At 38.8% G+C, this 22,071-nt stretch overlaps 5 protein-coding genes across 9 annotated transcripts in view; 4 read left to right on the top strand and 1 right to left on the bottom strand.

Moving 5' to 3' along the window:
* LOC122397022 (receptor-type tyrosine-protein phosphatase kappa) overlaps positions 1-2,367 on the top strand; it is a 45,674-nt gene extending 43,307 nt beyond the window's left edge. For all 3 annotated transcript variants that reach the window (XM_043395829.1, XM_043395830.1, XM_043395831.1), the window contains exons 9-14: positions 43-178; positions 466-715; positions 1,174-1,250; positions 1,478-1,717; positions 1,805-2,149; positions 2,226-2,367. In XM_043395829.1, the coding sequence (XP_043251764.1) occupies positions 43-178; positions 466-715; positions 1,174-1,250; positions 1,478-1,717; positions 1,805-2,149; positions 2,226-2,306 (1,129 nt within the window). In that variant the 3' untranslated portion in view covers positions 2,307-2,367. The remainder of the gene's footprint in view (positions 1-42; positions 179-465; positions 716-1,173; positions 1,251-1,477; positions 1,718-1,804; positions 2,150-2,225) is intronic.
* Positions 2,368-2,402: 35 nt separating this feature from the next.
* LOC122397021 lies at positions 2,403-9,809 on the top strand. Its single transcript, XM_043395828.1, has one exon. It carries the CDS (start codon positions 2,403-2,405, stop codon positions 5,220-5,222), a length of 2,820 nt encoding a protein of 939 aa, XP_043251763.1. The 3' UTR covers positions 5,223-9,809.
* A 642-nt stretch (positions 9,810-10,451) lies between these two features.
* LOC122396762 (60S ribosomal protein L35a) lies at positions 10,452-11,646 on the top strand. 3 transcript variants are annotated; one of them, XM_043395416.1, is made up of 4 exons: positions 10,452-10,497; positions 10,953-11,212; positions 11,319-11,477; positions 11,547-11,646. In XM_043395416.1, exons 2-4 carry the CDS (start codon positions 10,955-10,957, stop codon positions 11,568-11,570), a joined length of 441 nt encoding a protein of 146 aa, XP_043251351.1. In that variant the 5' UTR covers positions 10,452-10,497; positions 10,953-10,954; the 3' UTR covers positions 11,571-11,646. The 3 variants fall into 3 exon arrangements, with proteins under 3 accessions (XP_043251351.1, XP_043251349.1, XP_043251350.1); XM_043395414.1 differs by lacking the exon at positions 10,452-10,497 and adding an exon at positions 10,585-10,609; XM_043395415.1 differs by lacking the exon at positions 10,452-10,497 and adding an exon at positions 10,616-10,767.
* Positions 11,647-11,803: 157 nt separating this feature from the next.
* Positions 11,804-13,297, top strand: LOC122396816 (SPRY domain-containing protein 7). Its single transcript, XM_043395517.1, has 4 exons — positions 11,804-12,268; positions 12,530-12,807; positions 12,869-12,971; positions 13,054-13,297. Exons 1-4 carry the CDS (start codon positions 12,163-12,165, stop codon positions 13,149-13,151), a joined length of 585 nt encoding a protein of 194 aa, XP_043251452.1. The 5' UTR covers positions 11,804-12,162; the 3' UTR covers positions 13,152-13,297.
* A 3,819-nt stretch (positions 13,298-17,116) lies between these two features.
* LOC122396768 (heparan-sulfate 6-O-sulfotransferase 2) lies at positions 17,117-21,470 on the bottom strand. The gene is made up of 4 exons (XM_043395425.1): positions 20,951-21,470; positions 19,729-20,132; positions 18,919-19,098; positions 17,117-17,720 (listed from the first exon to the last, which is right to left on the bottom strand). Exons 1-4 carry the CDS (start codon positions 21,300-21,302, stop codon positions 17,403-17,405), a joined length of 1,254 nt encoding a protein of 417 aa, XP_043251360.1. The 5' UTR covers positions 21,303-21,470; the 3' UTR covers positions 17,117-17,402.
* Positions 21,471-22,071: the final 601 nt, after the last annotated feature.

Genomic DNA, 22,071 nt, shown 5'->3' with positions numbered 1-22,071 from the left:
CGAATCGAGTAAAAAAATGTATCTGTATTCTGTTGAAAAAAGCGACGGCGGCGGAAGATCGGGGGTGTACCTCGCGATAGACGCGAACATGGAGCTGGCCGAGGAGGAGGACGCCTTCGACGTGTTTGGCTACTTGAAAAAGTTGCGGCAGAGTAGAAGAGGACTTATCGAGAACTTGGTAAATTTCGAGCATCGATCGTCTCCTTATTGCGATTCGAACAAGACTAATATTCTTCGGTGACGCAGAAAATATTGCAATTTCACGGAAAGTATCGTAATTCCGTTACCGCGCGCCTATTTCAGAAACGTATTAAAACCGTAATATGTATAACATTAGGAAAAACGCATAGACGCGTGATCGTACTTTGCATTATTCACGACACGATAACCGTAAAGCGTCGGAAATATTCAGAGTCCCGTCGCGACGATAAAATCAATTTTCACGAGTGCTTTCTGTTTATCCAGGAACAGTACAAATTCGTATACGACACGTTGGAGGAGTTCGTGGTGTGCGGCACGTCGTGGTTTCCGGTTTCGGAGCTGTCGCAGCGTCTCAAGCAAAAGAGCGTAAAAAATCCGATAACCAAGATAAATGAGTATCAGCGGGAATATCAGCAAATTTGTAAGCAAACGCCGCGTTTTACGATTGGAGATTGCGCCGGCGGACACAGGGCCGACAATAGGGAGAAGAACAGAGACGTTCTGGTAGTACCACGTAAGTTTTCGCCAACGGGAAAACACTTATCAAAACCGTTCCATAAAACCGGCAATCGATGTCGTTATGGGAAATACATTTCGCGACCGTACGGACACTGGAGGAAAAGGACCGTATTCTGCATCGACGTTTACAATCGCGTTCAACGGTTTTATACGCGATGCTTTTAGGAACTTTCCACTTTACCGGATTAACGATAACTTCTAGCCGCTAAACAATTTCCAATATCTTGACATTATCCACTCGCGGGACGAATGTAATAACAAAAGGCCGGAAGAGAATCAATAGATTGCTCAAAGTAACCACCCCCCACCTTACGACACGACGGAAAAACTGTCCCGATAGCGTACAAGTAGCCAACCTTGTGAAAATAATAACAAGCCTGTCGTTAATTAACTATTGCGTGGATCGAATTTACTGAATTCTGAAATGGAACGAATTAATATTTTTCTATTCAGCCGACAACTTTCGACCGTACCTCACCAGTTTCCAGGGTAATAGTTACACCGACTATATAAACGCTGTCTTCGTGGACGTAAGTTTGTTATTTATTCCCTACACGGCGACCAAAGTATATATCGTATCGATAAACCATCGTTTAACGACGTTCCTCGAATTCTGTCTAGGATCGTTAAACCGTGGACGTTGAAAGTCTAGTCTTTCGCGCGTTGCTAGCGAATGATTTTTATGCTTTCGTCGCTATTTACGTTGCACGATCCGTTAAGGGAAAGGGTGTCGATGGTAAAAGTCTATTTCGAACAGGGCTACACGAAGCCAAGGGAATACATCGTAACGGAATGGCCTCTCCGACACACGTGCGGTGAGTTCTGGTCCTTGGTTTACGACTACGAGTGCGCGGCTGTGGTGGTGTTGTGTGTACCGCCCCCGGGCTCCACGAATTTCCCGAGCTTTTGGCCAGAGGGGAAGCACTCGAAGAAGTATGGTCCAGTGTTTACGATCGATCACATTAGTCACAATCACTATACGAACATCAAGACTTGGGTGAGCAAAGAGCAATCGGTCGGTCTCCGTTTCTTCGTTCGCGTCTCTCGATTCGCGATATACTTTGTCGTTGGATTTCTTTCGCAGATCTTCAGGATAAATAAGAAGATCGTGTCGCTGACGGAGCTGATGGCCGGCGTGAAAGCTCCGCCGAAAACCGTTCAGTTGTTTCAGCTAACTTGCTGGCCGATGGGCCACAAAGTACCAACGTCCACCAACAGTCTGGTCGAGCTGATGAACATGGTGGAGAGATGGAGGCAACGAACCGATTACGGTCCGGTGGCCGTCGTTTCACCGGACGGTAGGAGTCGTTGCGGCGTTTACTGTGCCGCGAACGCGTGCATCGAGCAGGTGATACAGCACGGCGAGGTGGACATTTTCCAAGCAGTGAAAACTGTACGGAGACACAGGCCCCAGCTCGTCGAGAACATGGTAGGTGATCTGTTCGTTCAAGTTGCTCCTCTTGTATCAACTCTCTAAGGCGTAGTTCCGTTACGTTTGTTCTCAGACGGAGTACAAGTACTGTTACGACTTGGTGCTGCACTACGTGCTACACTATCTCAACAAAGACATGAACGAAAAGAAGTGAGAAAGCGAGTTGAGGGACGAGCTGTGGTTTATCGAGTTCGGTCGGGGGGCGGCTCTGCCGCTGACGCCGGAGGAAGCCCCGGTGGACGGTGAACCGATGGTACCGTGCGCCCAAGGTCGGGTAATCGTGGAGACGGCCAGACCGGCGCCGCCGTATTTCGCCACCTGCACCAGGTACCGTAGAGCGGTGGTGGTGACCAGCGCGCCGAACGAGATGGTGGCGAGCGTGTCCGGGACCACGTCGTCGAGCGGCACGCAACTGGACCAACAGTCGACGTGTTCCGTGAAGAACGTGCCGATCCCGTTGTACAGTACCGCGGCGAGGCCGGAAGACCTGGGCGTAACGCCCTGGTACTTGGAGGATTACCCGACCATAGACTCCTCGCCGGGCCCTACGGGCGATCGGAGCTCGTATCCCTCGTATTTGTACGCCGTCGAGGCGGAACCGCTCGCCAAGCCGGACACCACCGTCTCCACCAGGAACAGCAGCACCGAGAACGAGCCTCCGCGGCCGACGTACGTCGGCACCGTGCCCAGAAAGGCCTACATGGATCTCAGAGACGCGATCGCTCTGCTGGACGAAACCTGCCCCAACCAGGAAGTCAGTCCGTCCCTAACTCCGCGAACACCGAGAACCCCCTTGACCCCGCACCCGAGAAACAAGAGGGCACGATCGAAGAGCAGCGACAACTCCTCCAACTACAGCAACGATCGGCTGAGCGACCGCTCCTTCGAGAACGCCCGATCGCAGGACAAGGAGAAGAAACGACCGTTCCTGAAGAAGATCGGCATATCGAAGACGGAGGACAAGCCGTTCCTCGCGAAGTTCGCGCCCAAGATAATTGGCAAGCCGTACTTGGAGAAAATCGGCCCCAGCAAGGCCGTGGAGAGGCCCTTCCTCAACAAGATCGGATCGTCCAAGACTCTGGACAAGTTTATCTTCGACGCGCCGCGTTACAAGCAGAAGAACGCGAGCAAAAGCGAGACGACCACGACCACGACTACGTCGACGACCGCAGCGAAGTCGGAACAAGTCGAGACGGTCTCGGAACCGAAGAAACCGGAAGAGTACAAGGCTCTGACGACGATTCGATCGTTCGGCGTCGAGAGGAGACGTTCCGGCAAGGGTCATCTGTTGAAGATGTACTCGTTCGAAACGGAAGACCTGGAGTCGACGGTCCAGGTCGAGGATACCCGGGACCCGTTGCGAGGAGGGTCTCTGGACGACGTGCTGGACTCGGGACCGAGCTCTCTGCCGTTGGAGACCATCGCCGACGAGGCCACCAAGCCGGAAACGAACCAACGGCCCGCGAACGGCGCCGAATTGCTAAAGTGTCGCGTCACTACCAGCGAGGAGATCATCTACACGAACGCGAGCTTCGGCTCGGACAAGGAACCGAACAGCTGGGGGAACTCGCCCAAGAAGAAATGGTGCCTGATCAAAGGCACCACTGTGCCGAGGACGCCCACCCGTTGCAAGGTTCTTCGGGGCTCCCCGGAATGCAGTGTCCCGAATTCGCCCACGAAACGTTCGATCTGTACGGACACTTCGCAACCCGACATTCCGGAGAAGAGCGTCTGCTCTCCGACCAAGACCAGGAGACAGGCCTACGAGGACGACAAGTCGAGCAAGCAGGCGCAGTTCGAGAGACGCGGGATTTCATCGGACAATCTTCTGACGAAGGATCGGTCGTCGGTGGCCGCCGCCGCCGCGAAAGAGACCTCGTCCGTGGACTCGTTGGCCCACCGCGGGGCCCACGAGTACACCAAAGAGACGTTCAAGCAGCTGCAGGATAAATTCAAGTACCACGAAATACCGATGGAGACGTACGCGGATTTCAAGAGACGAACTCGCGGCAGCGTTCAGAGCGTGATCGCCAGGCAGCAAGACCGACCGTGGACCAGTGCTCGCGACGACGTTCCGGATGATACCACGACCAAAGACACCGAGTCGTCGGCGGAGTCGATCGCGGAGAAGAAGAGCGAAACCGTACTGCCTCGCGGAGGCACCGTAAGATCCGTGCTCAAGAAGCAACAGGGCGTCGATCATCCTAGCGACCAAGAGTGGGACTCGAATTCGTCCGTTAGACGCCCGAAACGACGGATCTTTCACGAGCCCTCCCAGGAGACCATGGACCTGCTCACGGAGCTCAGGAAGGTCAAGAGCCAGCTAAAGACCCCGTCCTGGGAGAAGGATCTCGAACTCGAGACGAAACCCGCCCGCCAACCGAAGCGTATTTTGTTGACCGACAAAGAATTCTGTCTCTCCGTCGAAAGGGAGAACAGCATTCGACGCCCGTCGAGGATACTGAATTCGTTGGAGAGGACGGAGGAGGGTGCGTCGAACGGGAACCAAGAGGACGACAACAAGGAACCGGAAGAGAGGAAGGCTCCCGGGCCAGCTTTGTTCGAGAAGAAGTGTCTGTCGTTGGACTACGTGGACGAGGATAAGCCGCAGAAGCCGGAGGCCAGGGCCATCTCGTTGGCCTCTACTAGGAATTTGGACAAGTCCGGGGAAATGGTCGACTACGCGGACTTTGCGTTGATCTGCGACTCGAAGAGCTACTCGTCGGACGTGTTCAACACGCCCACCGAGGAGACCAACGAGGAAAAGAGCGACAACGACCTGGAGAAAGAAATCTCGCAGAAGATGGATCGGAATCATTGCACGGAAGTTGATATCACCGTTCCGATAGATCAGAAACCGAGCAGCCCGAAGGGTAGCGTTCACGTTCAAGGGAGAACGAGCGATCTTTACGAGATCATATCCCCGAGATCAACGCCTTTCCGAGTGAAAAAACGACTCGGAAAGATTTCCGTCGAGGACACCGTCAAGCCGGAGGGTTTCACCCTAGGTTCTAAGGTCGACTGCCAATCAGCCGTTGCGCAGAAACGGACCAAGTGCTTCCCTTTATAACGCATGTCGACCTGCCCGTGGGCGAAACACTCTCTGTGACACGACGTTTGTCTGTTCCTCGTCCTGAAAGAAATCACAGGTGAAAGGTGAGTCCGATGGCAAATTTCTTCGTCGCGATTGGTTGCAACGATCACGCTTTCCTATCGAAAGATTCGTCGGAAACGAGACGCTTATCGATACTCTCGCATCTCGTCTCGAAGTTTTTCACGCCGCGGTCGTTCGAAGCTTGCAACGTTTCTGCTAGCATCAACGATTTACAATTTCAGTTCTATTTTCTACCAATCGAGCCAGAGAAAATAGAAGCGATCCCCAGTTTACCCAAAATTTCTCTCAGGACGATAGAACGATTAATGGCAATTAATACGATAGTTTGCTCTTGGGGATAATCGTGAGCACTAAACGAACTACCAAGCTTTAATTTTCAACGAAATACATAGGCATTCGTGCGGTTCTTTCTTCGAGCGAACATCGGTGAACGAGAACGAATCGTCGTTACAGATTTCCACGATAGAAACTATTTTTACTCGACCAACTTCTTCTATCCGTGAACAATGAACACGCAACAAGAGATTCCCTCTTCTTTAGAGCATTCCAAAACAAGGAAAACCGATAAGATAGACACGGAATAAGGATTTCAGTTCCCTTGAAAAGTAACGCGAGCGACGCTCCTTCCGATTTCGGGTTTTGGAATACCTTCTCCAAGATTCTCGTCGCGGGGAGTGGTCGAAACGTTCCACTCGCAGGTATATTCTAAAAACGTTATCCCGACCACTTTTTAACCGACGTTTCGCGATAGGAAACGGCTCGATGAAGCTCGATGGCCGTTTATTAAAGTTCACGCGGATCGTTGACAATTCTTTCCGAACGAGAACATCCGTCAAACGACGTGACCTCTCTGTCGAGCAGTGCCTTGTTCGTGGATATATTTATTTAAACGAGATAAAGCGAAACAAATGTCCTATCAAAGATATTATTAAAATTCCGACTGCGGGCCGGATGTTCTGAATGGGTCCACGGAGTTGCGCTTTCGGCGACACGATCGACCACGTATCCGGTCTTGGAAGGCTCTCTTTCATGCGTTCCCGAATCCCGCCAATAATTCGAAACTCGATCGTATTTGTACGTCTTCGTTCCAACTTAATCAACGGATCTCTTTAAGAAACGTCCAGGCGAGCGAAAGCTCGTTTGCGAATGAGAAATTCTTTTATCATAAAATTTCCTCGACTCTAATCGAGTTTCCAATTACGTGGGAAGCTAACGAAACCCTCGAACGTTTCTCTGATTTAACGAGTACTCGGCCCGGCGTATCGAGGAATGGATCAAAGAGATGATCGTGAAAGATATGTATACTTAAGCTTACGAGAGTGCAACTCCCACGCTTGCCAAGCCTATTCCCTGTTCGGCGAAGCGCGTGACGTTTTAACGACACAAATCCTATATACATATATTAATATATCTACGCATATATCGCATAGATGTATTAATATAGCTGTATTAAATATAACAGATTGTTGTGTTCCTCTTATAATTTTCTAGAGGTAGATAGGACTGAGAACGCACTTAATGGTTAGTATAATACGGAAAGTAAAGGTAAATGTAGATATACAGGATGCCCGGCAGGTTTTCGAGTAAACTTTTCTAAACGAAAATATTATATAAATGCTTCCTTAAGAAGTTGTAGAAGGAAATCGGTGCTGAATGTTACTTTTGGTCTGCATTGCGACTAAACAACAATTACTCTCGCGGACTGGTATTTCTATCTTCGTATTATCGTTACAACTTTTCGACGAAGCATTCTTCGGCACGCGTTTGCACAACATTTTGGCCCGACAAACGATCGTAAAAAAATGTTGCCACGAAAACCTGTCGAACGCCCCGTAGATAAATATATATGTAACAAAAAAAAAAGTATATGCTATCGTTACTCCGATGGAATATTTGTACGTATTCTATGACTATTAGAGACTAAAGCGAGTTGGTATATGTAATATAATATATATACATATATATCATATTATGTATATTTATACATACATACGCGTATACTCGATGACAAGTACGCAGGCGTGTGTGTACGGATCCTATAGTTGATGAAATGTGCCAAATAAAGATACGATTTATTGTATGTTATCGAAGTTACTTTCGTTGTAAGGTATGCATCGTGACCAAAGAGTATGAGGTCGAATTTATACAGCGTACTTTTTGGACACCCTATATAAATATATTTGTACCGAGTGGTTTCTGCGGGTGTATAACGCCACGAATCGAGCGCGCGAATTAGTGTAATTAAACGTAGAGAAACGTACAAAAATCCTCGCGACGATGCTTTATCAGAAACTTTTTCACCCAAATGTCCTTTTCTCCGATCTAGAGACTATCCGCTGCTATCGATCATCTCGTTCGAACTTAAATTTCTCTTATCGATATCATCGACAGCAGCGCCACCACTTCGATCGATGTACAAAGTAATCCGCGCGTCGATTTTGAAACAAATCACTGTTTTCTTTTTCCAACTTTGATAAGCAATTTCCATCTCGATGTCAGCTACAACGTCAAATACTATTTTTTAAAGAAATTGTTCTCTCTCCAGTTTGTCCCATTCTTGAGGATCAACAGCGACGCGCAGAGTGATCGATCATGGCGTACGGACTGTTCACGGTAAAGTTTAGGTAAATCTGCATTGTATAGCGCGTATATGCGAATAGTTGATAAGTAAACGGTTACGAAATTTCGCACAGTAACGATAGAAACGGTAATCTCGAGCTCAATTGCAGCCTCGATTCGCGGCGTTATAGATTTTTAAAAACGCTCTATATATGCGTGCACGTTCGACCGTGTCCACGCCTAGATGTTTGTGTGCGTGTTGCACGTACATGCGACTTGTCCATTGCACGGGTGAAAACTACGTGTGCAAACTTAGCGCGTACATTCGTATATAGAAAAATAGATATTATTTATGTGTAATTTAACGCATACGCTGACCGACCACAAATTGTTATCGCGTGCATGTGTGAAAGGAATAATTTATTCGCGAAGGATCACGAGCAAGATTGTTCATCTTTTTCCTGTTCGTTTCTTTCGAGAAATAGAAAAGAAGATATCCAATTTATCGTTTTAACAGCAATACTGCTTCTTTACATATTTTCAAATGCTCGGTACAGCGGTTTATTATCAGCAAGAAAGTAATGACGTAATAAAACGCGATTCGTGATCCTTTGTTCGTGAACTGCGTGCAACGCACAGTGTGTTCGGTCGGTAGAGTGCAATCAAAAATATGGTGAGGCAGGGTTCGCATTCTAATCCGAAGGTAAATCGTCCAGACTCGTTCTTAACTTACAAAACAAAAAGAAGAAGAAAAAAAATCCAAAAAAAGAAAAAAAAAAGAAAAAAAAGAAAGAAAGCAAACGAAAGCATCTCTTATCACGGCAGCCATCCGTCCACCTTTTCGGCTGTCCAACGCTCCGTCATCCGTATGATAAAAGATAATGTTCTTCGCATCTACCGAATTAATATCGTGCATTTGCAAGCGTTCCACTTACACACCTGGACGAAATTCATTTAAAATAGTTATTTGAAAAGATGATAGTCCGACGTTCGAGTGGAATTGCCGGAGATCTCGGTTCGAACAAATCGAGCTTTTCGACAGTTTTAATTTCGAACTCGAATGATCTGTACCTGGGTGGAGGCGAGAATTATGCCAGCTCCCCTTCCCCGGAACGGAACATTCACGTTCCCATTAATATCTGAACAACGTCGATCGCAAACTTCCATTATCCGAACCAATAGAGAGACACAACCGTTCAGATAATTAAACGCCATCTTTCCGACGATCATTCCATATTCTAAGATAATCTTACAACGTCTCGAAACGAACGTTCAAGGCGGCCCAGGTAACTGTTGCAGAAAACTGTGTCAGGTAGATGGAAAACACTCGACGATTTGTTCGAAACCATTGAAACACGGATCAGATCGTAGATCACCGTATTCGCGAGGCGAAGGTCTTTATATTCGAGTTTTAAACTATGTTTCTTTCTCGCTGGCGAGATTTTAGTGGCCGAGTACGAAAGCCCCCTGACGTCCACTCGTTACGGTCACGCGCCGATATTTTAGAGTTTTATTCGGAAGAGTTTATGAACCCTATTAAAGAATCTTAACTATGTATACAATTTTTGTATTCCCGTCGCGTGTTTCGGGTCTAAGAGGATTTTAACCGGTTTACTGTCCGATCGGTCGAAATATACCGTCGATCCCCGTTTACTTTACCAGACATTTTAAATTTCACCGACGAGAGAAAGCCTTTTTTTTTCAGCGACGGATCAACTTTTTAAAAACGATCGAATTCCTAAAATCAGAAGATACAACGAGAGGCTCTGGTGATTCTCAATTTTCCATACATATTCTCTTTCGCCCGAAAAGTATGAAATAACCGCGAATGTTGTTGAGAACGAGTTCTAAATGCTGTCCATTTAACGAGCTGAACTTAAGGCGAGCGAATGAGCAACGTTTTGTAAATTGTGTGACAAGTGACTTAAATAAAACACGATGTGGTACATTTTGTGTAACATTGATACGTTGTTGTAAATAATAAATAGATCGTATGTTGTACCGAAATTATTCATTTATCCCCGAAACCTTTAAAAATCGTTTGCACTAACCTGAATCTTCACGTTCCATTTACCTTTCTGAACTAAACCAGCATCACTCTCCTCTGCTTCCACTGCAATTCCAAATTCTCAAATTCTTCGCATTTATCATCTAACAGAAAATTGTATTACATTAATAATGACTATCGATTAAGATTAAAAAATACATCGAGATGACTATCTATACAGATATAATTAATACGATTCTAACCTTTTTATGATGGAAAGGAAATTATATTTCGTTCGATATCCGATTCTTGTCGACGTAGAAATTAATTCACCTGCATCTTCTGTATTCCGAATAATGAATAAACGTTCTAGATTTGTTCGTAAACTAGTTTTTATAGATTTGAACAAGAATCTAGATTTCTAGACAAGATTTCATGAATGCTAATCTACGATCGCATTTACAAATAAAACACAAGTTTACGTTAACGAAAAGTTTACTAATGAATTTTTGTATTTGTTACACGCACACGTATCAAGTATCTGGCTCCATCTATCGCCCATATCTTCCAAGAAATTAATCTCTGTCGACAATATGGGGTTTGACGTTGCCACGAAAAAGTTTAATACCTCGACCGTGAGAGGGCTGAAATTTCCTGTTTCTTTTAGTTCGTGATACATATCCGGTATGTCTGATAGTGCTAGAGTCCCGTATTTCTTACTTAAAATATGTTAAATTAGTTAAATTGCTAGATTAATAATAGACTTAAATTGATGACTATTGTCTTATGATACCATGTGAATATTTTCATTGCCGTATTTCGCATATTTTTCATTGATCTATGTGGATTACGGAAAGCTATGTTTCGCAAGGCACTGGCAGCCGTATAATAACAAAAACGTGTATTTCGTAATAAATCGACGATACGTTAACGTTGCATTTTCTTTGTAAATTGGTAAAAAATGCTGTGTTCAAAAACACCTGTTTTAATGTTAAAACGAAACTTTGTTTTGTTTTCCATTAGAATTGGAACATTATTTTGACATAACCTACGCGTTCTGCTAAATTTGAAAGTGGTTAAATAAGTTTACGACAGTGCCTTGCGTCCGAATCTTATTTCATTAAGCTTTACTTTTTCAGACATGGCAGAAACACCCACAGAACCAAAAACCAAAACGAAAACGAGTCAAAAGTCGGAGGAGAACCAGGCAGAACCTCCTCCTTTAAAAAAAAGACCGTTTAAAAGACACGGACGTCTTTACGCTAAAGCCATTTTCACTGGTTACAAACGTGGACTGCGTAATCAACATGAACACACAGCTTTGCTTAAAGTTGATGGAGCAAAAAACATACGCGACTCAGATTTTTACATAGGAAAACGGTGTGTTTATGTATATAAGGTAATCTTGTTCGCTTCTTTTTATTAATTAATCGATTTGTTTAAATTCGAGTGATATATAAATTAGGCTACTGATTGTATTTCTTGATTACTGTGTCTCTGTATAGGCGAAAAATAAGACACCCGTTCCCGGTAAAAAAGGCAGAAAAACAAAAGTTAGAGCTATTTGGGGTAAAGTGACACGACCCCATGGAACTAGTGGTTCTGTGCGTGCTAAGTTTAAAAGAAATTTACCTGCTAAAGCTATGGGCCACCGTATCAGAATTGTAAGTTGTTTGATAAACTATTTGTTAGTTATTTTTTGCGTATTTGACAATTTTCTCATTTTTTTACAGATGCTGTACCCCAGTCGGGTATAAACTTTTCTTATATAAAATAAGTAAATAAATACTGCTTTGTAACCAAATTACAAGTGTTTTTATCCCCCTCCCCCTGATCGAATACCGTAATCGATACGATCTAATGTATATTTAACAATTTTAATAAATTTTTCTCCGTTCTTCGTTATACATATTTATTTGCATTCTGAACATAACCTTAAACATCGATATAACATAACCTTAAATCTTAGAGGCTTTTAAGGCATCAGATATTGCATTTTTGATCGCGTTAACGTTTGAAATTTAGATAAATCAGTTTCATTAAATTACGATGGAAAATAAATTATAACTGAAAAAATTAGTTTTTATTATCGATTGTGTATAAAGAGGAGCCATTTTCTATCAGAATCAGACACGCATAGTGAACCAATACAATGAAACTTGAAATCCTGTATTCACGTTGAAATGCACGCACCGTCATCAAAGTTAGTGTCATATCTAGGAGTCGCATAGTGATTAAGTTTTGTGCAATAAAAAGTAAATATTCGAAAACTTGAACGCTTTTTCTCCTAGAAGTGGCACGATGCCGCGTTTGCTAGTTTAAATAAACTGTAGAGAAAATCGAACGACGATGATGTTTTGCTGTTTAAGAAATTGTTTTGACGGCCTTGGCTTTGCCGAAACTCAAACGCCGAAGAGAGAACTTAATCCTATAACTTTAGATACATGTTTCATGGGTAATTTTAACATTTACGATTGGACTAACATTTAACGGTATTTTAAATTGTTAACAATATCTATAATCATTAAATTTGCATAAAAATATTTGTTTTTCCACGTCCCTTAAAAAGTAAGAACATGTGTCGAGTTGTCACTCGTAATGTATCACGATCACGATCAAACTTTTGCTTTTATGCCTTTTAAAATATCACTAAAGAATGCGAGATTTTCGAGACATGTAACACCGTTTAAGGAAAATATTTGTCAAATTGGTGCAGGTCATGAAGTTGTGATACTAAAAGACGGTCTAAGAGTGTGTGGTTGTGGTGGTGCCTTAACAAATGCCCCTCTTGTCCAAAGTAAAAGTTATTTTGAAGTTAAAATACAACAAGGAGGTATATGGGCTATCGGATTAGCTACAAGGTCCACGGATCTGAATATCACAATTGGGGGAAACGATACAGAAAGTTGGGCTCTTAACTCTGATGGTATAATAAGGCATAATCAACAAGAACTACATACAATTCAAAGTGTAGTTCAAGAAGGAGACATTATAGTAAGTATAATGTCCTGCAAAAGTATGAATTTGCAAACTAATGACACTTTTTTTTCGTTAGGGTGTGTCTTATGACCATGTAGAACTTAATTTCTATATAAATGGGAAATCAATGGATGCTCCGGTAATGGGCATAAAAGGAGCCGTGTACCCTGTACTCTATGGTAATCTTCTACAAGTTGAAAAAATCTTTATACTAGTAATGTTTCATTGCATTATAAAATCAATTCTTTTTTTTTTTCATAGTGGATGATGGGGCCATTCTAGATTTAATTTTGGTTCACTTTGTTCATCCTCCACCTACTGGTTTTGAAAAGATAATGTTAGAGCAATCATTGCTCTAGCAAAATGGATTGATATGCAAATGGATTCATTATGTCCCTCCACTATTCAACTAATATTAAAATACAGAGTCAAAAACTATTCTAATTTAGACACAAAGTCTTAAGATAAGAAATTCTTTTAATAACAATGTATAAATATATTTAATTAGCAGACGCAAAATAAACATTTTAATTTATATCTTTTTTTTTTTTTCCAATCATAATTTCAGAATAGTATTCGCGATAATCAAGATTTATGCTATAATAATTGTTATAAACACATTTAAAATATGTAGACCTATCTGGATTAGTTCTTATTTGAACTTGGTACATCTTAAAATAATTATATATTTTCCTTTGTATAATTATTTAATAATCAAATAACATAATTTTAAATATGTGTGTACAACTTACATATAATATTTTTTTATAATATATATATATATATATGTATATATATATATATTTATGTATTTATATATGTCTGTATAAGATTGTATATAATATTGTATACACAACAATTTATTGTTCCTTAATGAATTAATGGTATGGTATATACACTGGCTTACGTAAGGTACCAATGGCTTAGGCCTATACTTTGCTTTATTAGGCTACTGTCATGGCATATTCTTTTAATTTTTTCAATTACTTAATTTCATACTACGACTGTACGTTGCACATTAAAGCTAGTCTCTCGTTCATGCTAATCAGATGAGTATGTGTATGTTTTTACAATGCTGATAATGCAAATACTTGAATAACTAATGACCTGTAATTGTTTACAAGTGGTCACAAGCACTCGTTTACACGCATAATACAATAAACACTCTAATACGTAAAATAAACGAAGAAAAAACGGCAGAGAAATGTAGCAATTATTGAAACCTTAAAAGTAAACAGAACTGTATTGTATACATCTAATTGTGTTACATTTCGGAATTTTTTAAATACTGCATGGCCTGTGCGATGTAACTTCAATTATTTTTAAATTATTCCGCGGATGTTGGCCCACGCGAGAGGCAAATATGCAAAGAAAATAGCAGTATACTGTTAAGAAACATTTGCTTCGGTGCGTTAATTTCCAAAAAGATTATTTTTATTTTATCCAGGTGGATACTTCTAATTATTGTACCTATGTATTAAATGGAAAGATATATGGTACATCTCACCATTTATTGCAGTTATAACAATCACTTCGTTTACGAACATATAAAAATTTTTTTTTTTACAATTGCTTGCAACAAGCTCTCTGCATCCTTGTAAAAATATTAAATCTTTGGTCCTTAATGTTACTTCGAAATAATCATTATCATTAATTTTATATGCTTAATACTATGTTGCTACATATACCTAACCTATATGCTGACAAATTCTTCGTAAGTTGTTGGTTTACGTATGGTAGTAGTTTCAAGTTAATTTATGCTTACGTTTTTCCATAACAATTTGAAAAACATAGAGAAACACGTTAGAAACCCTTAGGAAATATTAACTGGTCATAATTACTATTGAGTAGTCAACAAAAATGTTCAACATAGGCCATAGAAAGCTATAGTTTATGAACAATAAGTTGAAAAGAAACGATATACTGTTATATTAACAGAAATCATTTCTAATGGCAAACCTAAGAAATAGATCAATTTTTTTATACGATTCATGATGCATGGCACTCATTCCATAATATAACTAGCAAAAAAATATGATGATCGTGTATAAAAGACCAATTGCATATTAAAGAGAGCATTTGCATTCTGTTTTATAACAATTCAAGGCTAACTACCTAGATACATATATGGTATACAGGGTGTTCTAAAATTCATGATTCAAACTTTGGTTATACATATGTATAGTATTTATCGAAATTAGTAAACGAGTGTAAATAAATATAGATTTAGAATTCTAAGTTATCTCAAGTATGTTAGTTAATAGCCTTGCTAGTTAATTACCCTTATATCTTGACAGTGCTGGTTGATAAAGCTCTTGAGAGTTTATTAGTTCTTTGAGCGAATATAGCAAAGGGATATGTTTCTATGTCGCTGTGTTTTTGTTTTACATTATCAAAAAAATGGTTTATTTTTCCTTACATGATTGCTAAATCTGATGATTCTTGAATGTGCGTGAACCTCATTGTGAAAATGTATCGAAGCCATGCATTGTCACAGTTGAAATACTTAACCGCCATTTCACGTCGAAAAGTGTCGTCGACGACGATTGCACCAATAGGCACAATCGACGGTTGCAACGAAATTTCCGTTACAAATTATTTAAATTCATGCTCGTCAAAGCTTTTTTTGATAAGTAATCTATCCAAAGTTTGTACCATCACTGTTAGAATACCTTATACATATATAGGATATATTATACACTTATCTCATGACTCGATGATATGAAATATTTATAATGGTAACCCGTTGAGCCTTATTGCACATACAATTCTAATACATTAAATTACACAATCCTTTAATATAATGCAACTTTCTTCGTTCTTAGCGTAATAATCGTCGATTTATTAGTTCGGAATAACGACACGAAATTGTGTAAATCCAATGTCCCAAACATTTGCATAAAGGAATTATTAAATGTTTGATAATTTTAATAAATAAAATACATACTCAAGTAAGATCACCTCTGGTAGCAGTTACATCATTAAATAACTAGTGTCTAACATTAAACACGTTTATCCAATTCGTTTAACACGTTTAACCATTCGTTACAACATTCACACCCCACATTTCATATCACTTAAATTATACAGATCGCTTTCATTAAATCTATTGTCACCTTGTTTAAACCTCTATTGCATAATACGATTGATTGGAAACTTAATAAAAAAATTGATGTAGTTTATAGAGAAAATTTAATGAAATTTGTGCATGACATTTTGATAGGTGAATACGTAATAGAAACAGCATGTTCAGCAGCTTATTGTTTTGTTTAAGTATTCATACACGTATAAATAACAAAGTAATAATAATTTCTTTGTATAATTATTGAAATAGAGGGTTTAACATTGCAACACTGCAACTAATTTTATTATAAAATATATACTTCTAGATATATTTACAAAATTAAATCGTAATATTTATACTTCCATTGAAAATTGCTATAAATAGAGAATTTTTACACATGCATATTATCTCCTTGATGTACCAATTAGGAATACGTAACAACGACTCGACTTAGAGGTTCCCAACTTGAATGTTAGCGACCCACAAAGCCGATAAATTATTAGGTCGGTGAACATATTTATATTTATTGCATTATGTGCAATTTATGTTCATTTCGTATTATTATAGAACGGGGTTTAAGACTTAAATCTAAATTCAGAAAGAGATTGACCAACAAAGATGATAGGGAACCACTGACCTCTGACTCGTAACCTTTAATATTTATGTTTTCAAAGCAAAATGTTTTTTTCCATTAAATCTTATTAGTATAAATTTTCCTGTTTAATATTTCTCAATCGATATTCTCAAGGAAAAGATAAAATTATTTTGTTAGTGATACTTGATCAAGTATTAACAAAAGTAAAATATATTGTTAAAGTATCATTATTATTATTATAGATCAAATAAATAACAATTTATTTTTATTTCAAAATTAAGTTTTCATCCTTTTCTTTTTTACCAATTTACTATATTCGGTAAATCGTAAAAGTAAATATATGGATAAATTTAATTCTCTAAAGAAACTGTAATTATAATAATAAGTATCATGTTATCCACTAAACATTTACATTTAAGGAGAAAATATTTTTATCAATATTTTGCTTGAAATTCTACAAATTTCTCTAATATGAGAATGTTTTTAAAAAATAAAAACTTGATTTACAATAACATTTCTCAATATCAACTTTCTAACAAACATAAAAAACTCTGTTTGCAAATTACTTTTGTATACAAAATAAAACATCAACAAACTATAAGCTTAAATGTAGTATCATAAGGAAAGTTGCATTGAATGGAAGAACTTTTATAAAGAATTTATGAATATTATAAAAATCATAAAAAAACTTGTTATTTCATATATACTTTTATATATAGCTATTGAAAGAGGATTACACTGAGATCCTCCGAGCTCTCTTTGGTTTTATCCAAGTTAATTTCTATAACACTTTTGGTAAGTTACATGCAGATATCCGCATACAATAATTCTATGTAAAACATTTTCTTTCAAGGGTGATTCCCCTGAGATACTCAGATTCAAAGCAACTTCGTTTGCTTAGCTATGAATACAAAGCATCGGTATTACCTATTTATAATATACTTACTTATATCATTCAACATCTGTGGTATCCTCAATAACAGAATCCCAATTGAATTCTGTTGCACTCTGCCGTGCGGGTAGTTCACCAAGATGTTGAAATCGTTGTACAAAATATGGATCACCATCTCTAAGCCGTTTAAATCTTTGAAGTGCAAGGATCTTTGCAAATTCATATAGTTCAAGATCTAGTCTGTTAAGCCTACGCACTGCATCTAATTGTTTAGCACTGAGGGTGGCCATTGTAGCAGCACTCAGTGTTGCATTATGTTGCTCAAATGCAATAGCAAATCTCATTCCAAATGTTTCCTCAAAAGAATACTGTCCCACCTATTTGATTTTAAGTTACTGTTGTGAAATTTATGTATGTTTTATTTGATAACAAAAAATATTAACGAACTGCACAGGTTGTTCAGTAACTGGTGGTACAAGCGAAAAGGGGGGTGATTTTACATGAAAAAATAAATCTAAAATATAGAATAACAATTTTTCATGCGAGCTGATAGGTACAATAAACAATTCCGTGACCCTGGAAATGTTTATCAACATAAACTTCGATCGAGACATTGATCTACAGCAAGATCCGTTATAACAAGACATGAAAAATTTTTATTCTATATTTTAGACTTATTTTTTCATGCAGAATCACCCCCTTTTCGTTTGTATCATCCGTTACCGAACACCCTGTATATCGACTGTGATTCATTATGCACAATTTTTAGCAGAATAATGAAAAAACATATGAATATTCTATAAACATGAGTCAAGGATAGCAACATATGGATCTATAAGTTATAGGTAACAAAAAGGATCAAAGCAGGCACAAAAACATATCTCACAAAACATAACATAGTAAGGAATATTAATGTACAATCAAGGACAAAATTATTTGCACATTAAACATATGGAAAGAGAAAGCACTACATATTCTATATTAATAATTATATTTAAATATATACAGTTGTTTAATATATATGAATTTTAGTATTAATAAATTTATTTTGCATTAAAAGAATTAAAACGTTTACATGGTTTAGTTGGAAAGTATTAATTTTCTTAAGTCTCTTAAAATGGAAAAGAAGCTTAAGATAGTCATAAAACTAAAAGGTGCAATGTTTCTGGAATACACATCCTCTGTATATGGTGGGTAAAACAAATATTTACATTGAGAGCTACTTTTCAACAGATGGTTCTCTAATATAAACTAAACTACTTTGTTAACACAGTCAGTTCGGACATGTTAGAAGATAAATTAATTTCTTTAAAATTTTTAGAGACTTGTGAATAATAATTTAAAAATAATAATAAATATGTAAAATCTATAACAATATTTAATGCATTAAATTACACAAATATTAAGGAATTTAAGCATACGTTTAAAAGTATAATGCACTGAAAATTAATTAATGAAATTAGCAACATTTTTTAAAAACCAAAGAAAGCTAGAAACTAGTATGATAATGAATGATAATGCGAAACCATGCTAACATGCAATCTCAATACTTGAACAAAAAAAATTAGTTCTTACTTTTTGGTATTCAGTCAACATGAAGAAAGGCATAAATTGTAAATTGTGTTTAGCACTAGCCAACATGAGACGATCTCTTTCCAAGCTGCTGAGTGTAGAATTGTAACAACCAACAACTGATAGATCAGCCAACATTCTGGTTTGGCGATTGCTTGCCAAATTATATGGGCAGGCCATAAACTACATAAACCATAATATTGTTTATCAAAATGATTTGAATTTATACTTGTTTATAAAATTTATTATATGCTATAAATATAACTTTTTGTAAGTTTTAAATTTCTGTATCAACAAAGCAACTGCTGTTCTCATGGTAAGAATTGCATCTATATACAGTAGTGCCCACATAAGTGACCATATTTTTGCTCACTTAAATGACCGCGGTTATTCCCACCAATTCTTAGAAGCCAGCGGCTTCGCGAGCGTGTCGAGTGTAACTTGACGCTGGGTCGTTATCGATATTTTTTGTATATGTATATGGTTTCGGATGCCAGCTATTGTATTTCACTCGCACTTATCCTCTTTCCTTATCTCCGTTGAATTCTGAGAAGTAACCATGCCCACATATATGACCGCGGCCGGTCCCGAGCGTGGCCACTTATGTGATCACTACTGTAGTAGGAGAAAAGGAAGTCTCAAGATAAAGGAAAATGCTTATCTTAATGTGTTTCTAAATGTGAAAGCCTTTCAGATAATATACTTAATGCTGTACTTGTAAAAGAAGTCACTTTTATGAACTGATGAGAATACTAGGACATAAAAATCTTTCCAAATTACTAAACAGTATTGAGATTTCTAATAAAATATTACCTGTTCTAAAGAGACTCCTTGCCAATTCGATCCAGGGTAGCATTGTGGTATATTAGCTTGGGTTCCTCCACACCAATGACGGGCACCTCTCCACGTTGCACCCCTTTGCACGTGTCTAAATTCGGATAGATATCGCGCAACAGGGTTCCTTATTATAGTTATATAAAAGTATCTACGCTTTATTCCCTCCCCTTCAATTTTATTTAATTCAGCATCAACACAACTAGTCAATTCTGTCCAGTCAGCATGCAACCCACATTTCCAACCAGTAGAATATCGCGAGAAAAGCCAGTTTTCATTGCGATTTGGACGGAAACAAAAACAACGCTTACGTCTCCTTTGACAAGAACATGGTCTCTGCAGATCCAGATCTCTAACTAAATGTTTGCCAAATAAAGTTCCTCCTGTAACATAAACAACATTTTTCTTCTATTAGTATAGCAGAAAAATAAACAGGTATAATTTTCGAAACATGTAAGAAACAACTTCTATGATATTTCTTTGAAAATATTAATTTGTATCAAGTTTTTACAAGTATCGGGTTAAGGTCGATTAAAATCATGGTAGTGACAATGAATAAATTAAACAAGTTTTTGTAACTTGTATCTATTAATATGCGTCTTAACAAAAAAAACATTATGGAAAGCATGTGCGTAGAAAAAGTAAGAAGGAAACAGGGATATGCATGCACAGCATATTAAATAAGACAATATCCCTGAATTGTTCTTTCTTCTTCCAAGATAAGGTCTAGAGGTTTCACCGTGCCTGATGAATAATGCAAAGATTCAGTTGTACAATGGTCAGAAGGGATGTTGCATTGTTTTTTTAAGCCATAGGATTGGTTGGAAGTCATCCAAAGGAATCAAAGTACAAAGTCAAACAAAAATATATATTTATACAGATACTTTGTGATCTGCAAACAATCTGGTTTGTTTTTATTTAATTTTTAAGAGAAATTTATAAACTAAATATAAAAAAAATATAGAAAATGTTACATGTATAAAAAGCTATACCATAATAAGAAACTGGATTATTACAGATTACTGTAAATTAAAACACTGGGGAAGGATCATCTGTGGCACAGTTTTGTTTTAACAAAATACTTAATTACACATTACGTACCATTATTCATTTTTCGACAAGTAAAAAACGAAGCTCTTAACAATAAATATGGGAATTAATGAAAAATTACACACTGAACGATAATAACGTTATTATTTACCAGTCTTTTGAATATGTAGGAAAACAATGACATCATGTCCATTTATATCGAACTGGAAGGTTTCATTAGTAAACACATCGTCGTAACCAAGACTTCCTTGAATGCTTTGCAATCTAAAAGCAGGATGTACGGAGAGCAGGCCATTTTTGTCGAATTCGACGGAGACGGAAGACAAGCCGGAGCCAGCGGACAGACCCTCGGATAGTCTTACGGACTCCTTAATCTCACGATTCGTCAGGGCGCATACATGATCAGGGCAGAAGTATCCGAGGTAAATGATACTTGTGAGCGCGAGAAACAAGCATATCCCTACAATGCTACGCAACCGAGTCCTCCGTGCTCGTGACTCCATCGTCGCGGACCTCTCTCATAAATCGTCCTGTACAAGGACCGAGAGTTTGCTAACGCCTTCTCCGCTTAACCGTCTGCCCATTATTATTGTGCCTCATGTTTTTTTTTTCACCACTGGTCACACCGCGCACCGTTCGCGAACACGGTCCGAACAAAACTACGCTTTTTACGCGAGTCGGCCATGACAGTTACTCCGTATCCCCACTACGCCACTCGACGTAGCCATATTGTTTGCTATTCGTCTGTAACAGTTTCTCAAAGTGGCAAGGAGGGGAGAACGGTGGAGTTTATTTAAAAATCTGTAGTTACAGAGTATGCATACATAATGTGAAGTGCTTACATATGTGCCTGCAAGCAGAAGCTGCATCGAACCGTCTATTTCGAGTACCAGTTTTCTCGTTTTATGAACAAGAGTTTCGGGAATGCTTCACAATTCGGACCAGCAGTTTTTGAACAGAGTCGAACTTAAATTATTGCGGTCCATTGTGCAGCTTCGAAAGGTATACAATTATTTTTCAGTAAAAAATACTTTTCAGTAACAAAACACGTAAAAATTATGGAATGATATAAGTTCGTAATAACGTGCTCATAGGCGTTAAGATTTTACATGTAAAATTATAAATGCGCGATTCTGCCGCTGCTTTAAACGATATACATAATCTGTTGCCCATTTACTCGACCATCATACCCTTTTTTTCATTGACTGGTATGTAGACAAATATTTTTACATAACTTTATTACAATAGATACATGTTGTAAAGAATTGTTTT

This window comes from Colletes gigas, unplaced genomic scaffold, assembly GCF_013123115.1.
Source record: "Colletes gigas isolate AHSC1104 unplaced genomic scaffold, ASM1312311v1 Colletes_gigas_Sc00008, whole genome shotgun sequence".
NCBI lineage: Eukaryota > Metazoa > Arthropoda > Insecta > Hymenoptera > Colletidae > Colletes > Colletes gigas.
Note: the sequence above shows the minus strand (reverse complement) of the source record. Positions and strands in the feature narration are given on the sequence as shown.

Bases quoted from the DNA above. Each gene is read 5' to 3' on its own strand.
- LOC122397021 (XM_043395828.1), top strand. From the start codon at position 2,403: ATGGTACCGTGCGCCCAAGGTCGGGTAATCGTGGAGACGGCCAGACCG.
- LOC122396768 (XM_043395425.1), bottom strand. From the start codon at position 21,302: ATGGAGTCACGAGCACGGAGGACTCGGTTGCGTAGCATTGTAGGGATA. The intron at 19,099-19,728 runs GTAATATTTTAT...TGGTTTATGTAG, and splicing joins AAGGAGTCTCTTTAGAACAG to TTTATGGCCTGCCCATATAA. The intron at 17,721-18,918 runs GTAAGAACTAAT...AAAATCAAATAG, and splicing joins TGTTGACTGAATACCAAAAA to GTGGGACAGTATTCTTTTGA.
- LOC122396816 (XM_043395517.1), top strand. From the start codon at position 12,163: ATGATGTTTTGCTGTTTAAGAAATTGTTTTGACGGCCTTGGCTTTGCC. The intron at 12,269-12,529 runs GTAATTTTAACA...AAATTGGTGCAG, and splicing joins TTTAGATACATGTTTCATGG to GTCATGAAGTTGTGATACTA. The intron at 12,972-13,053 runs GTAATCTTCTAC...TTTTTTTCATAG, and splicing joins CGTGTACCCTGTACTCTATG to TGGATGATGGGGCCATTCTA.
- LOC122396762 (XM_043395414.1), top strand. The intron at 11,213-11,318 runs GTAATCTTGTTC...GTCTCTGTATAG, and splicing joins GGTGTGTTTATGTATATAAG to GCGAAAAATAAGACACCCGT. The intron at 11,478-11,546 runs GTAAGTTGTTTG...ATTTTTTTACAG, and splicing joins TGGGCCACCGTATCAGAATT to ATGCTGTACCCCAGTCGGGT.